This window comes from Egretta garzetta, unplaced genomic scaffold (assembly GCF_000687185.1).
Source record: "Egretta garzetta isolate BGI_Z169 unplaced genomic scaffold, ASM68718v1 scaffold68, whole genome shotgun sequence".
In the NCBI taxonomy this organism is placed as follows: Eukaryota; Metazoa; Chordata; class Aves; order Pelecaniformes; family Ardeidae; genus Egretta; species Egretta garzetta.
This window is the reverse complement of record NW_009260774.1, coordinates 1,547,324-1,562,175: the sequence shown is the minus strand read 5'-3', so window position 1 is coordinate 1,562,175 and position 14,852 is coordinate 1,547,324. Positions and strand designations below refer to the sequence as shown.

The following is a 14,852-nucleotide window of genomic DNA, read 5'->3' as shown; positions in this document are numbered from 1 at the left end:
GCTCCTTCGGTCTTCAAATATGTACATGCATGTACTTTAAAATGTATGTGCAGATGGGGCTATCATTTTATAAATACACAGGTATACAGCAAAAGCAACATAGCAGTAATTCTGAAAAACAGCTTTACAGAGAAACGTTGTATGCCAATGGCAAGTGCATTTTAGCCAATAGAATGGTTAAGAACATAACATATTTATCTTTATTTAATAAAGATATTTTAAATCTCTGATTTTCAAGAATTTCCCAAGAAGCACCGCAGCAGAGGAAAAGATAGCCTTCAAAGGCTGTGAAACAAGCCCAAAATGAAAAGCTTTCACTCCTGTTCTGCAACCAGAACAGGGAACAGCACAGCATTACCTGAAGGAGCTGTCAAATAAGTAGAGAATTAAAAGATAAATCCCATTTGTGTTAGTGCTGAACATCAGTTAATGCTTGCATTTCCAAAGCTAGTAAAATTTTGTTGGAAAACATCACTGGACTATATGGTACCAAAGTATGTGTGCAAAGTAATCGGATTTTTTCGGAAGAGTGTCATTCATGCAGGGCAAGGGACTAATCTTCAACTAGTCATCTATTTAAAGCATTAAGATTCAACACATTTGTTTCTTATCTGGCCTTAGGACCACTCCAATCCTTGAAAATCATCCATCACAGCTTGGTATCAGTCCCACTGAATTGCACCCCTGAGGTTGAAATTAATCCTTACTAAGCAATAGTTCTCACACAACCACCAGGCTTGTTCTTTTTGTTTTCCAGAGAAGTCTTCTCTCAGAGGTGCCTTAAAGTCAAGCTTGAGACTTCTTGGTCTTAGCATTGAGACTTTACTTTCCTTTGAGGGAGATGTATTCAATGCAGCTCTCTTCTTCCACCAGACACAGGAAAGGAGTTTCTGCTCTAAGTTTCTTTGGTGAATGATCAACAGGTCCCACAGGAGCGTTCCTAGGTCTCGTGTCCTACCACTCTGCCCTCAGTGTCCCAGTCAGTACTTGCCTCACTGGCCTCAATCTGGCAAGAAGGCCAGAGTGTTTCAAAGAGCTCTTGGTCCCACAGAAGAATTTACCCTGTGAGATACATGACCACTTTCTAGCTAGTTGCCAGGTCTACTAGCCATCCCTCTTGGGCCCTTCCCCCTTGTTCTTTTGCAAACGATCATTGCATAACAATGAGCATATAATTATTCAAGATGGAGGGCAAAACGACTCTTTGCTATCAGGTTGCAATATCACAGGATCAGAGAGAGGTTGAGGTTGTCAGGAACCTTCAGAGATCATCTAGTCCAACCCTCCTGCCCAGGGCCGATTGCAAATCAGATTGCAGAGCAGAACAGATCAGATCATTCAGGGCCTTGCCCAGTTAGGTTTCGAGTATCTCCAACAATAGAGACACCACAACTTTCCGGGGCAAGCTGTTCCAGTGTTTGGCCACTCTTAGAATGAAAAAGATTTTTCTTGCACTTATATGGAATTTCTTGCATTTCAGTGTGTCCATTTCATCTTGTCCTTTCACTGGACACTGGGAGAGTCCAGCTCCACCTTCTTTACTCCCCCTCATAATGTATTTTTAAGTGTTGACAAGATCCCCTGAGCCTTCTCGAGACTGAACAGTCCCAGCTCTGTCAGCCTCTCTTCATATGACAGATGGTCCAGTCTCCTAATCGTCTTTGATAGCCCTTCACATGCCTCGCTCCAGGATGTCCATTATCTCTGTTGTACTTGGGAGTCCAGCACTGCCAGAAGTCTCTCACCAGGGCTGAGGAGAAGGATCACCTCCCTCAGCCTGCTGGTGGTGCTCTTCCCAATGCAGCCCAGGATGCTGTTGGCCGCCTTTGCTGGCTCATAGCCAACTTGTTGTGCACAACACTGATCCTTTTCTGCAAAGCTGCTCTCCAGCCAGTCAGCCCCCAGCCTGCAATGGTGTGTTATGTTATTTCAGTTTACAAACCCGAAAGATGCACAACACCAAATTCCATAGGCTGGCATAGTGCTAGCAGGTCCCTCCCCCTTCTCCATAAGCCCATTAAGAAAACAATGGGGCAGTCTGTAGCTCTATGCTAAAGTCCAACCTTTCACACATTACACAGATGGGAATCTAAGAAGGAGGGTATCTTCAGTTTGGTGGCTCGCTCTTCATTGAATTTTAAGTAGCCATCTGCTCTAATAAAGAATCTTCTGCCACATAAAGGCAGTCACAGCACCTCAGCCAGCAGCGAGCGCGCAGGCAAAAAGTGTTCCTGGCTTTCCTGTGGTTTCTGTTGCTGTCACAGCTGCAAGCATAGCAATTATTGCTATGCTAAGAGCTACAGCAGCTGCTATTGTTATTGTTCACACAGCTATTTCAGCACAGTTCCAAGATCCATTCCTGTATTCAGAAGCATCAGCTGCCCACATGCTCAACCGCATAAAAACCTGGCCCGCACAAGAGAAGTGTAGATTCTGTCAAGTCCTTCCATTACAGGCTTAATTTGTACAAACAACCCCCCACCCCCAGCACAGAAACAAAGATAAGCAGTGCCAAAGATACCTTTCCCTTTGACCTTTTTTCCTGCTCACAGGAAATGGATATATTTCAAACCTTCCTTTGACAGATGCAACCCACAATTTCTCCAAGCTACTCCAGTTTGTCACAGACCACGAGCAGACAGTAAACGGGGTGCTGTCCCAGACTCTGGGTGCAGCAGGACACCCAGGAGGAAGCTGCAGATCAGGCTTCTTTTGAGTTCTTCACGTTCTAAGAGGTACCAGCCCTTAGTATGAATTGTGTTATAGATAACAAAGGAGATACGCCAGGGTTTAGCTGCCACATGCTCTTGTTTTCCACATACAGGAGGAAAAGGTAAAAAAAGAATCCTCCTGTCCTACTCTACAACGAGGAGAGCAGGAGAGAGGTGAGGCTCTGGCTACATCCACTCAAGTCAACCAAGAACGCCCAGGGTACTGACCTACAGTCAGCCTTGCTGTTTAATCATTAGCGTGCTCTTTCCTGTAACCATGGCCCATACCATTTAGGTTTCTCACAGACTAATACCTAGACACAGCACAGGGAACAGCACAGCCACTCCAAGCAGGCAGCATGTAAATATGATTTAAAGGGCAGAAGAGGACTTAGCCACCTGGATGAAAGCTGTACCATGCCATTTGCTCTCAAGGCCAGAGCTACTTATGCAGCTTGGTGTGATTTATTTGCCAGTAAAAACATAGCCTCTGGTACCAGTTAGGATCTTTGCGACTCACAAATTGTCTCTACCTCAGTGTAGAAACTAGGAAAGGAAGATGCGATAGCCTTTTTACCTGTTCCTCTAAGAAAACATTAAAAAACCCCACTAACCTGCACAAGTAGAGCATGCAAGTATCATAACGTTCCATGCTTGGCTGCCTTCTACCACAAGGTTAGGCAAGAATAGGGGCAGAGAAATTAAGTACACATAGACTGAAATTAAAAGGAAGGAAATATCTTTCCCCACCAGCATTTATTTGTATTTAGAGTGTGAAGGCATGGAGATATGACAAGACATGAAGGCAGTACAGTGGACAATGAGCTTTCTGCAAGTATTTGCACTATGCCACATTTTGTATATCCATAGCCACAGCTGTGAGTTCTTGTTTATGAGCCTGAATTTTTTGATATGCATATCAAGTATTAATAGAATTCCAGAATATGAAACAACCCAAAACATACAAGACTTGTCATAAGAAAACATTACAGCTGGTACAACTGATCACAAACTTACAATAGCTTTGTTCTCTCAGTGGGACAAGAAACTTATTTTTTTAATATAAAAGAAGCAGAGCATATACCAACATGAAATGCTCTGCATTTGTCATGCAAGGAGAGATTCATGATTGCATCAGCCTCCACAGAGACTAGCTGGAAGCTATCCGAGAGTGATGACTAAACAGAAACTGATCTGTTGTTTGCCCATCAGCAGGGACTAGCATTGCCAGAGCTAAGAAAGCAGAAAGCAAAGCAAAATAGTAGTAACCCCATCCCTCGTACATATGCGCTACACCACCGCCAACAGGCACCGCTTCCCGGAAAGAGCCGGAAACGAATGGAACAATTGTTTTAGGGTGGGGGCAGTCAACACTGTGTTTCATCACAGCCATTCAAAAAGCAATGCTAAGGATGGGTCCATACTACTAACACAATACTGCCTTCCTGCTTAGCTTGCCATCACAATCCGCTTCAGAAATCACTCCATTTCCCAAACTGAAATCCGTAGCTCCCTGAAAAAGAATCAGTGTCCCACAGTGCCAAGCACTGCACTATTCACATACCGAAATGATGATCAAGATTTCTTGAACACTCCCACCAAAGTACAATTTTGTGTCATTTTAAGCCTCAAACCAACTTCTCTAACCAGTATGGGTAAGCTTTATGTCTGAGGATTGTTTTGCCTACTCCCATGTCACAAAACAATGGGCAATCAGAGGTACATTGGATACTCTGCTGCCTCTTTCAATTTGAAAGAGTCACCATAGGACTCCAATTGCAGGGTGTAACTACAGGCAGCACACTTGCTCTTCACCATTTAACACAGCCCATTTAACGAGAGATGCTGACAGACTTTGGGAAGACTAGACCTGTAAAGGAATTACATTTACTTTCTTAATCTACTTAAGATTTTAGTTTCTTGACCAAAAAAATCTCACCAAATAGAAAATCCACTTTCTGATGCAAAGATAGTAGGCTATAGCTACTGACTTTTTGAAAGTGCAAGTGAAAGGGCCAAGAACAACCAAAGCAGGAACTGCGCAAACTCCCTTATCCTGCCCTGCTTTTCCTGTTGCTTGCTGTTTTCATTCACAATGCCCATCCAGGTCAAATCCACAGCAATTGTCACTAGGGAAGTGTGCACAAACATTCATTGTGGAGGTAGGACATCAGTAGGATACAAACACGTAATTGGAAAACTCCTGGTCCTGAGCCTTGGTTCCATGGTTTGACTTGGTTTTGCTGCTCCCCTAGCAGACAGGCAATGTGCCTGGGCTATCATTAAACTGGCAAATGTGGTTCAACAGCAACCGCTTCTTCCCCATGAACTGTTCTGGGCTGCCGAAGGCCAGTTTTGAGCATCAAAACCGCATTTTGATGGGTCCCTGGTCACACTATAGTCTCTGGGGTGTATGCTAGCATAACGTAGGACAACCTCACTGAGCCTGCTTTAGCATCTTAAAGCCATCTTTCATCACATCAAACAAATTTCTGAACCCATTGGAGTATTTGTAACATAAAACACCTGCAGCCTCAGTTTTTACCAAATCTCTGTAAGCCAGGCCATTGACCCCAACCTCCAGTAATTTTCAGGGCCACTTTATTAGACTGTTCATCAAGTTTCAAATTATGTGACTTACTAAAATGTAAGAGAACAAGTTTTCATGTATGATTGTAACAAGAATTTCCAGCTGTTTTCTTGCATTGTTTTTCAGTATGTATTTTTTGCCCTTTCTGTTGATCCATTTACATGCATTTACACTTTTCATATTAGGCATTGATAGAACAGCAGTCATGCTGAAGGCGTTCTTGTTTCCTTAGTTGATCGATCATTTGGAATTAACTTATCACAGAACTACCTTCATGTAAATGCACTGGTATATAAAGTACTCTAAAAGATATTTAAGAACTCCAGCTGCAGCAATGCACTAGGAAATTTTTGTGAAGCCTCGGCTAGCCACTATTTTTTAATACGTTTTTTCAAAATGTCTTTTATCCACAAATGCCAAATAGAATATTCCTACAATGTTTGACAATGTCAAGTTACCTGGTATTAAAAATGCTGTGTCCTTTTGAGTATTGACTTTTGCCCTGCTAACGTTTTCTCTGGGTTCAAAGATAAGTATTCTATTTGAATGAGCGCGATAAGCTCAATGAAATTATCTGATGAGAAAAATCCAGTAAAACAATCATTATAACACCTGTATGATCAAATAACACTGACAGCACTTAAATCTCTAGGTATCAAGTGCTTTCCTCTTCTCTTTCCACTAAGAAAAGCCTGATTAGGCAGTTTATGCTTCCTGTTCTGAAAAAGAGAAACCACTTGTTCTCCTCCACTGCAAGTCCCAAATTTGTTGACCTTTCAGAATGGAGTGATGGTTAACTCAAGTTAACTTCAAGGGTCTGCAATTTAACAGTTTCAACAGCTCAAAAAAAACGTGTTACATGAGTTTGGATCTGCCACAGGATACCAACTACTTAGCAACAGATGAGAAAGTGGTCCTTGCTCTCTCCAGTCCTCTCGACTTGGAGGTCTCCTAAGTCACTTCCAATAGCCAGGAATCAGGAGTCAGGTACCAGAGGGAGCAAGGATTCACTGTTAAACTTCCAATACTCTCTTCACTAGTTTGGAGGCAGGATATGACCACTTGCTGGGGAACACTGTTGCAATTACTGCTACTCATCATCCTCCCTTGTCATGCTTTCAAATTGCATTGCTTCTGGCTGACTTACAATGAAGTATTAAAACCCCTTGCAAGAGATCAGCGAGACTAGATACTAGATATGTGGGAAAAAAGTGACTTGTCAGGAAATAAGAAAAACTTCTCTAGAGAAAAAACAATGTTCTCAAACAAAGAGGAACTAGTTTATTACTGCTGTAGTACCTATCACCATCTAGAAGAGCTGGATTAGCAAGCAAAGAATGTGTGTATTTCCTTTCTTGTACAGGGGGATCTCCAGTATGGAGTTTCCTGTAGTAGTAACTCATTACCAACGAGGATCAGTGCAGCCAGCAAGCAGAAGGGGAGGGACAGAAGCCCTCTCTGCACATTCACTCTGCAGATGCATCAGGTCACGATTGCCTGAGCATGCAAAGCAGTGAAAATAGATGGAAACAATTATTTTTTGCAGTCTATCTTTCAACATCCTGGTATTGAATAAATAAAAACCAAAGCTCCACACTGTCCCGTGGAGTATGAATGAGTACACAGCTCCTCCCTACAGGCACAGACATTATTTTAGGGCTGTAGAACATACCAGTTAATAGAAGGCTTTGGCCAAGTTTGGTAAACTTAAGTCTTGGGAAAAAAATTAAGAATCAAAAGAGATCAGCGTGAAATAAGTTTTCAGTTTAGAAGTAGAGCAATTTATCATTTTAATCAGATTACAGTAAAACTTAAAATACTTTGGCTTGGAGAAAGTTATCTTGGACTGATTAATACCTTTGTCATAATGGTGACAGTTTCATAGATTCTCACTTTTCAAGCCATCTCAAGACAAGAAACATTTAAGATCCTCCACAACTCTCAAAACTGTTTCTCCATCTCGTTCTGCTCAATACAATGGCCAATGACAGCTCCAAAAAAGTAAGAGGGAAGAATATACATTATTATTTGATAGAAAAAGCCTAAAATCAGTAGATGGCTACATCACTGAGATGCACAGGTTTGTCCTAAATAGAGGAAAAATCCTGGTGTTGAGCAGAATCTCCCAAGGAGTAGCATGAGCAGCAATGCCCAGCATAGTTAAAAGAGTTAGTTTTGGGGCTGTCTTTGTTGAGCTTGTTCAGCACCTAGTGCCAAGGATCTCGGTCTTCATCTGCAACTCCTTGGCACAACTGCAGTAAAAGTTATCCTCACTGCAAGATATATTTCCTGACTTGTCAGGGGAAAAAAAAAAAATCCTAAGATTTGATGCAAACCAAGATTAGCAAAGCCAATTAACTGTAGAATATGCTAATTTCAGCCATTTAATCAAGTTTTAAGTAGGTTAGCATTATGTCTGAAAGCCTGTTCAAAGTTAGTTGTGTTCTCTTTAGTGAGGCAAAAATGGTGTTTCACAAAAGGAAAAACAACCTAGGAAGTAATCTTAGAAAAGTCTTGAATTAGGCAACTCCATTCCTGAGAAGACATGCTAGCAACTCCACCAAGAAATGGTTAACCCCGCACCTCACTCAGCAGCCCACTACCAGCACCTTCAGTTTTTCCTGCCTGCTTTTTTCTTTCTACTTCTCCTTTTCCTTCTACAAAAAGCAGAAAAGTAAGAGAGGTGCCTGGCTCCAACTCTTATTCCCATGCTCCATCATTCATACCACTTAACTGCTTTCAGCTTGTGGAGATTCCTGACATCCATTTATCCTCAAGCAGGACTCCCATTCCTCTTACCTTCTTTAGACTGTTTTTTTCTGACAGCATCCAACATTTTCAGAGAACTCCATTTGAGCTCCAACCACCTTCCATGACCTCCTATCTTTTTGCAAAGCTTTTTTTTCCTCTGGCTTGGAATCTGAAGTAGAAACTGAGTCACTAGGTTCTTCAAGAGCTGTAGGCAGAGATACAAGTTAAACACCTAGAGCGATAAAAGTGGCAGGATAAAGAGGGCTAAGGGATACTTTCTAATGTGGTAGTAAGCAAGAATGCCTGTTCACAATGCGTGAACATTGAACAAAAGCAGGTAATAAAGGCAGCCCTCAATTACTTAACCACTTCAAGAGACTAGCCAATACAGTTCCTGTGGACACTGGATGTCCTCTTCTTGGAACGATAGGCAAGATCACTGCAAACCAGATGAAGTCACCACCCTCGATCTTTACAGCTAGTTACACTCACCTCCAAGTACTACACCTCTGAATTTATTAGAGCGTCCCCATCTGAATCAGCTTATCTGGTCTTTTATAACTTCTGAACTACAGCCTAAGTACAATAAGACAGTGTTCATAAATAACTCCTAACAGCAGTACATACTGCTGCATTGAAATGTTTGGACTTTGGTTTGTTAGGTTTTATTTCAGCAAGTTTCCAGCAAATGCAAGACTCTTGAAAACTAAGCCACACTGTAGCAACGCCAGGTTACTTCAGTAAGATCCTGCTCAAATCTACATATTACATTAATCAGTCTAAACAATCCATAATGTTTTTACTTGTGTCTTGGAAACCAACTTCCCTGACTTCATGAAGCTGTACTTCTTTTGTATGGTAATACAATACCCTGCTAAGCACAGGTTTTAAGTTCCATAAATAAAGTCCAACCAAACTGCAGCTTAGACAGGGAGGTTTCTAGAGAGTATTTTTCATGCTGTAGCTTAAGTAAGAAGAGTAACACCTGAGATTTTATTTCAAAAAATATTTTGCTAATGGAATCTTTTTAATCATACAAAATGGTAAGCTTCCTTACCCCCACCTAAGTTTTCAGTAGTAATAGCTTTAGTTTTCTAAGAGACTTAAGAGTTAGTATCAACATGGCTTTGTTAGTTTTGTAACGGACAGAAGTCACACAGAATGCCCCTACTACAGAATACACTAAAGAAAAACTCTTTAGCTGCAGGCAGAAAGATACATTCTACACACTGCTTCTCCTTCAAAGCAGTCAAACAAAACATTCTCTTGGGTAAACGCCTAGTATTAATTTCCAGACCTGAACTGCATCTGTTCACTTCAACAAAGTGGAGAAAGCTCTGTTCAGGGGAGAACACATATGCTCTCTCCCTCACAACTCACCTGCTTATCAAGTCTAGCTGAGGTTGGGTTGTTTGTTTTTCCGCACCTCTGCAAAAAATGAAGTTTGAATCAAAAAATCCAGAACTCCTATTATGAGGAGATCCCAGCCTTGAACACAGAGTCTTGCCAATGTCACCCCTCACATCAATACTGTATCACTTATAGGACTGACATTCCTCTAACTGTATGGATTTGAAGGTACTGGTTTCAGATCAAACTGACCTGGTCTTCAACTTTGGCAAGGCTCACTTAAGTTAGGTGTAATATGAGAATGTTAACTTAATGGTGTTGCTACACATATACACATGTAATAATGAACTTTAGATTCACACCAAAGCTCTGTGCAGTCAGGAAACTTTATCTTCACCAGCATGAACAGATCGCCTTTGTTCATCATGCATACACACAGGTCAGAAGAGGACTGCAACGGCAGCTTAAGAGAAAGTATCTACACCACAGCTTAGGCAGAAAGGGAAAAAATGCACCAGGACCAGTCTGTAACAAAGCCATCTATTATTCCAGAGAAAATAAAAATCAGACTGAAAACAGTACATTTGTCTTACACGTCAGAGTGATTAGTTACTACTGGTCCTTTTGTGCATCGGAACATACCCACACCATTCAATGCATTCATATGCAATGCTAATTCTACCCTTCAGAAAAAGGAAGGCCAAGGAATATTCTATTTTGTCATAGACATCACCTTTACTGTTTTTTCCAAGCATGACAACTTAAGTAAAAAAAAGTCAGAGCATAAAACATTTTGAAGTTTCAACTACCACCATTTGTGATCCCTTGATAGTTTATACACTTTTTGTGACAACCCTCCTCCCAAAACTTAAGTGGGCTTCAAAACACTTTACAAGAGAAAGAGCAAGTCAAGAGTAAGTTCAGTTCTGTCTAATAACCCCAAAGTTACAATTACATCTGGCAAGTTTCACATCATCCATTTAATCACTCCAAATCAGACTCACTTCTAGTTAATGCCAATTCATTTGTTCACTCAAGCCCTGTGATACAGGGGAAAAAATTATGCTTATTAATAATTTATAATGCTGTCTTGGGACACAAATGTATTGATGCAGGTTAAGAGCTTCCCACGCATCTGGTTTACTGGCTACCAGACAGACAAGGGCTAAAGTTGCTTTGACTTTCTAGGGATATTCTGAGAGGCCAACGTAACTGCAGAGGCAAGATATATGCATGCACCAACTGTTTTAGCTGGGAGTCAAACACCTCAGTGCTGAACAGCAGTCTAAGGAAGCATTCTCTTCCCACTAAGGGGATACTCTAAATACTGCTGCTTGCCCGAAAAGGCTTAAAAGAAAATGCTGTAGCTATGAATGTACCAAAAAAGAGCTGTTTTCAGGTAGGGGGAACAGAATGAGCAATTCAACAGTACACATGAAAAGCTTGCATCTTTCACTGACTTATTCACTTCACAACCACTGACAAGACTGATGTACATATTTCTGCACCTGCAATTGTAAAAGCAGATAAAATATTTAATATGTAATTTACAATGTATTTTACCAGCTTGGCATACAGGATGAACAGAATATATCAAAGTAGTTGACAGTTATAGGCTTGTGGAGGCCCTGCAAAAATATTACTTCAGATATCTGCTAATTTAAAAAAAAAAATCAATTTGCATTTTTAGAAGTGATACAATTCAATCTACCACAAAATACAAAGAGCTGCAAAAACGTATACCATTCCAACAACAATGTATATAAGTTATTAAATAATGATCTGATTTAAAAGAATATAAATGAAGCCTTTAAGTAGGTCTTTTCTACATGCATATTATTCCTCATTAAAGAAAAATATGTAAAAAGGCCATTGGTAATTGCTTTGTTAACCACTGTAGAAAATGCCAATTCTCTGGTCACAGACGCCACTAGTTTAGCACTTAAGGTCTCTGCAGTGTTACATGTGATTATTTTTAAATACTGTTAATTCTATTACTCCATTGGTAAAGAATGCGTGACTTCGAATATGGCAGTCTTCATATTGAGAGGGCAGTGATGCACAGTTTTATAATTATCCAGAAGAACAGCACCCTCCACTGCTCTGTACTTGTGGCTCATCATCAATGATCTGTACACCTCGCCTTGCTATTCCTGACTGACTGGAACCATTGCCTCTTGCTCTTTCATCCACCTGAGCCGTTTCTATCATTCCTGTAAAGGAAGAAATTTATTAGATTATATTCCACTGCATTTTTACACAAGACTAAGATCTTCATCTAGTTGAGTTACATGCACAAAGTTCAGCAAGACTGGTTCTTCTATTACGCAGAAAGAAGTACTCCGGTACCACATAGCATAACTGCAAGAACATACTTAAATCTTCTTCCTAAAGTACCAAACATCCAGCAGCTCCTGCTGACTAAGGGAGACCTTAGGTGCTTAGATGTTCTTGGAGTTAGTGGCTTCAAAAGCTAGATTTACCCACCTGTATCAAGCCATTCTGTTAAAAAAGAAAAATAAAGAAACCCCACACAGCACAAATGCACCATCCCACCCACCCCCCCCCAAAAATCAACCCAGCCTGCTCTTCAGACATGCAGGTAAAGTTTTGCTTAAATTCTTGTATCATAAGAATGCAATGATTAGGACAGTGTCCCTCTGTTGCAACGTTTTTATCCTACATCCCATGATATTTACCATTTGCTTAGACTGCTGTGTGAAATTTGCATCATTACAACTTCAAGTTTATGCTTTGTAATTGATATCATTTGAGAAGATTTTTGGAAGAGGTTGAAACAGGTCATTTGAAGCAGGCAAGAGAGAGACCAGTCACATGAAATTTGACTTGAGGTTACTGTTTTTCCATACTGAGTGAAACAGTGGTCTGTGCTCCATGCTCCAACAAGTGACAAAAAGGCACTTTTGGAGTACAACATGAATTTGCAATACTGTAAGCATCCATACATCGAGCTTCCATAGCTGTTACAGTACACAAGTGGCTGGAAGTAGACTCAGGTGAAGTCAGTTCTTAGTAATAGTTTACATTAAGGCTTTTCTATAATGTTTTAAGCATTCTGAAGCCTTGAGCATTTTGTGAATGAGCTCTTTTACCAACAAACTAGTTAATACCTACTTTTACAAAGGTCAAGAAACAGTTCTTCAATTCCTTTGTTCTGTTTAGCTGAAGTATGATAATGTTTTGCTCCAACAGATTCAGCATACCTGTAGGAATGCAGATACAGAACTTCATTGTACTAAAGGACTCAATCTTTCTAAGCCACCTTACATGAAGCAAAAAGATGATTACAAGAGGTTTTATTCCGAGTTCAGAGTTAATCTATACATGCTGATTTAATGTAAAAAGGGAATTATGTGGTTAAAACTGCCATGACTGATGAAAACACTAGATGAAAAAGTTTCTTGTCTATAAATGCACTTAAACTGCAAATGTTGACTTTAATCATGTACAATTCTCAGGTTATACTTTGGTCAGTAACGACAGATACTAACAGAACACTTAACACAGCAGCCAGCTAGGCACTGCTGGTTTGTGCCTGCCAGTTGTTAACAGCATCACAAGTTTATTACTCCAGCATAATTCTGCGATGACTGTTTCTATTAATAATTGGTATGACTTACGTTTCTGCTTCTTGCACTGAAACATGTCTCTCTTTTTCCAAGTCTATTTTGTTACCTGTTGGAAACAAGTTAATCTTTCAAGTCCTTGTACTCCAAAATTACCCAAAAGAAAGCAGTCATGTAATCATTGTACCCCATCATTTTCTTACAAGCTGTCCCAGTAAATATCAACTCTTACACAGGTCTCAATTTGGAGCACAACAATATGATTTAAGAATCCCCTTTCACTCAACTATTTACAGGCAACAAAGATGAAATTCTACTTCTGCAGTGAGATCAGGATAGCTAAATACCTCCCTATAAGCCACTGATTCAGCCTTCTGCTTTTCTTTTGGAATTTATTAGCAGCTTATCTGTGCTGCAGAGGTAGTTTTTGTAGAATATCCATACATATATCCTCCTAAAAGTACTTTAAACACTAGATCCAATTTTAAATCTAAACCCAGTATTTCTGCTGCATTCTGTTTGCATTGAAATATCCAAGCTTTAAGACCCATTCCACACCCCAAGCACTTGATTATCAAAACAAACATCCAGTCTATGCCACTGAGAACAGTAAAAAACCGTGATATTTGAGTACTTGCAAGAAGGATAATGCACATTTGATGTTTATGTTTCTCTTTGCAAACTAGCCTGCAGGTATCTGTACCATGCACTTCTGACATGGTGTATCATTAAACAGCTTGTTTTTCAAAACTAGCTCTTATTTTCCTTAGTGTGATCTACTGAAACTTCTAGCTTCAACTGAATTATAGATACAAAATTAACATAAGCTTTACCCCTTCACATGTACAAGCTGTCAAAGCAGTGTTTGGAAGATGCTATTAATCAAAAGAAACATTTCCGATTCAGTCATTAGAATCACATGTTAAAAAAAGACTTACCTACTATACATAAACAGATTTCATTTCCCAACATTTTTCTTAATTCCTTAACCCAGTTTTTTACCTGCAAAACAAGAGGTAATTTTTAGAATTTTAACTAAAAAAAAAAAATTATTTTCACTTAATAATATTACTAGCTTAGGCATTGCAGAACTCACCCATTTCTTTCATTAACTGTTTAGTCTAAACTTGAAACAAACATGTTTAGATCAACATAGATGGACAAAATATTCTTTAGATAGCTACACATGGCTCTTGTTCAGTTTTTTTTTGAAATTAAGAGGAAATGACTTAGATAAAATGGTTCAATTACTCCAGAAATATAACTCACCACACTCGTGTTAGCCCCACTCCAAAGAGCAAGTTCACTGCATTGGCCACTTTAGGTCAGGCATGAGATCTTTTATCAACTGGCACTTACTGACAGATCACAAAGGGTACTTTAAAGGTAGAGGTACCTGAACTGAGTTGTTCAGGTTAGATTATAAGAGATGTTTGTTTCCTGAGAGAACAGATGGGACAAGAGTGTAAAGTCAGCTGATGGTAAAGTATTTGTTATCGATTCTGTTGTCATGGTTTGAAGTTGTATGATGACTGCATTGACTTAGGGACTGCTATTTTAAGGGAATTTAAGTCGTGAAGAGAGGCAATCACTTCAAGAACCTAAAAATAGTTAGGATACATGATACAGAGGTATTTAGGCAATAACTACTGCAAATTTTCCTTCCCTCTCTTGTTCTGAGAATTGAAGTGTTTTGATATCACAAAATGTTACTAAGAAGAGGTCAGCATGAAATATATTACACTATTTCTATCACTGCTAAACCAAGCTTTGCCCACAGAACGGTAATTTCTTACTCCTCCACACAGAAGTCCTACTGGTTTTGCCATAGGGTAATTGGAGACAAACTCACTTATGAAAGAG

General features: G+C 39.9%; 1 protein-coding gene across 1 annotated transcript in view; it reads right to left on the bottom strand.

The window, feature by feature from the left end:
- Positions 1-392: 392 nt before the first annotated feature.
- The window catches only part of RAB21 (RAB21, member RAS oncogene family), a 17,786-nt gene continuing 3,326 nt past the window's right edge, over positions 393-14,852 (bottom strand). The window contains exons 4-7 of the mRNA XM_035901669.1: positions 13,928-13,991; positions 13,044-13,098; positions 12,538-12,626; positions 393-11,615 (exon numbers count right to left, since the gene is read on the bottom strand). Coding sequence (XP_035757562.1) covers positions 11,476-11,615; positions 12,538-12,626; positions 13,044-13,098; positions 13,928-13,991 — 348 coding nt within the window. The 3' untranslated portion in view covers positions 393-11,475. The remainder of the gene's footprint in view (positions 11,616-12,537; positions 12,627-13,043; positions 13,099-13,927; positions 13,992-14,852) is intronic.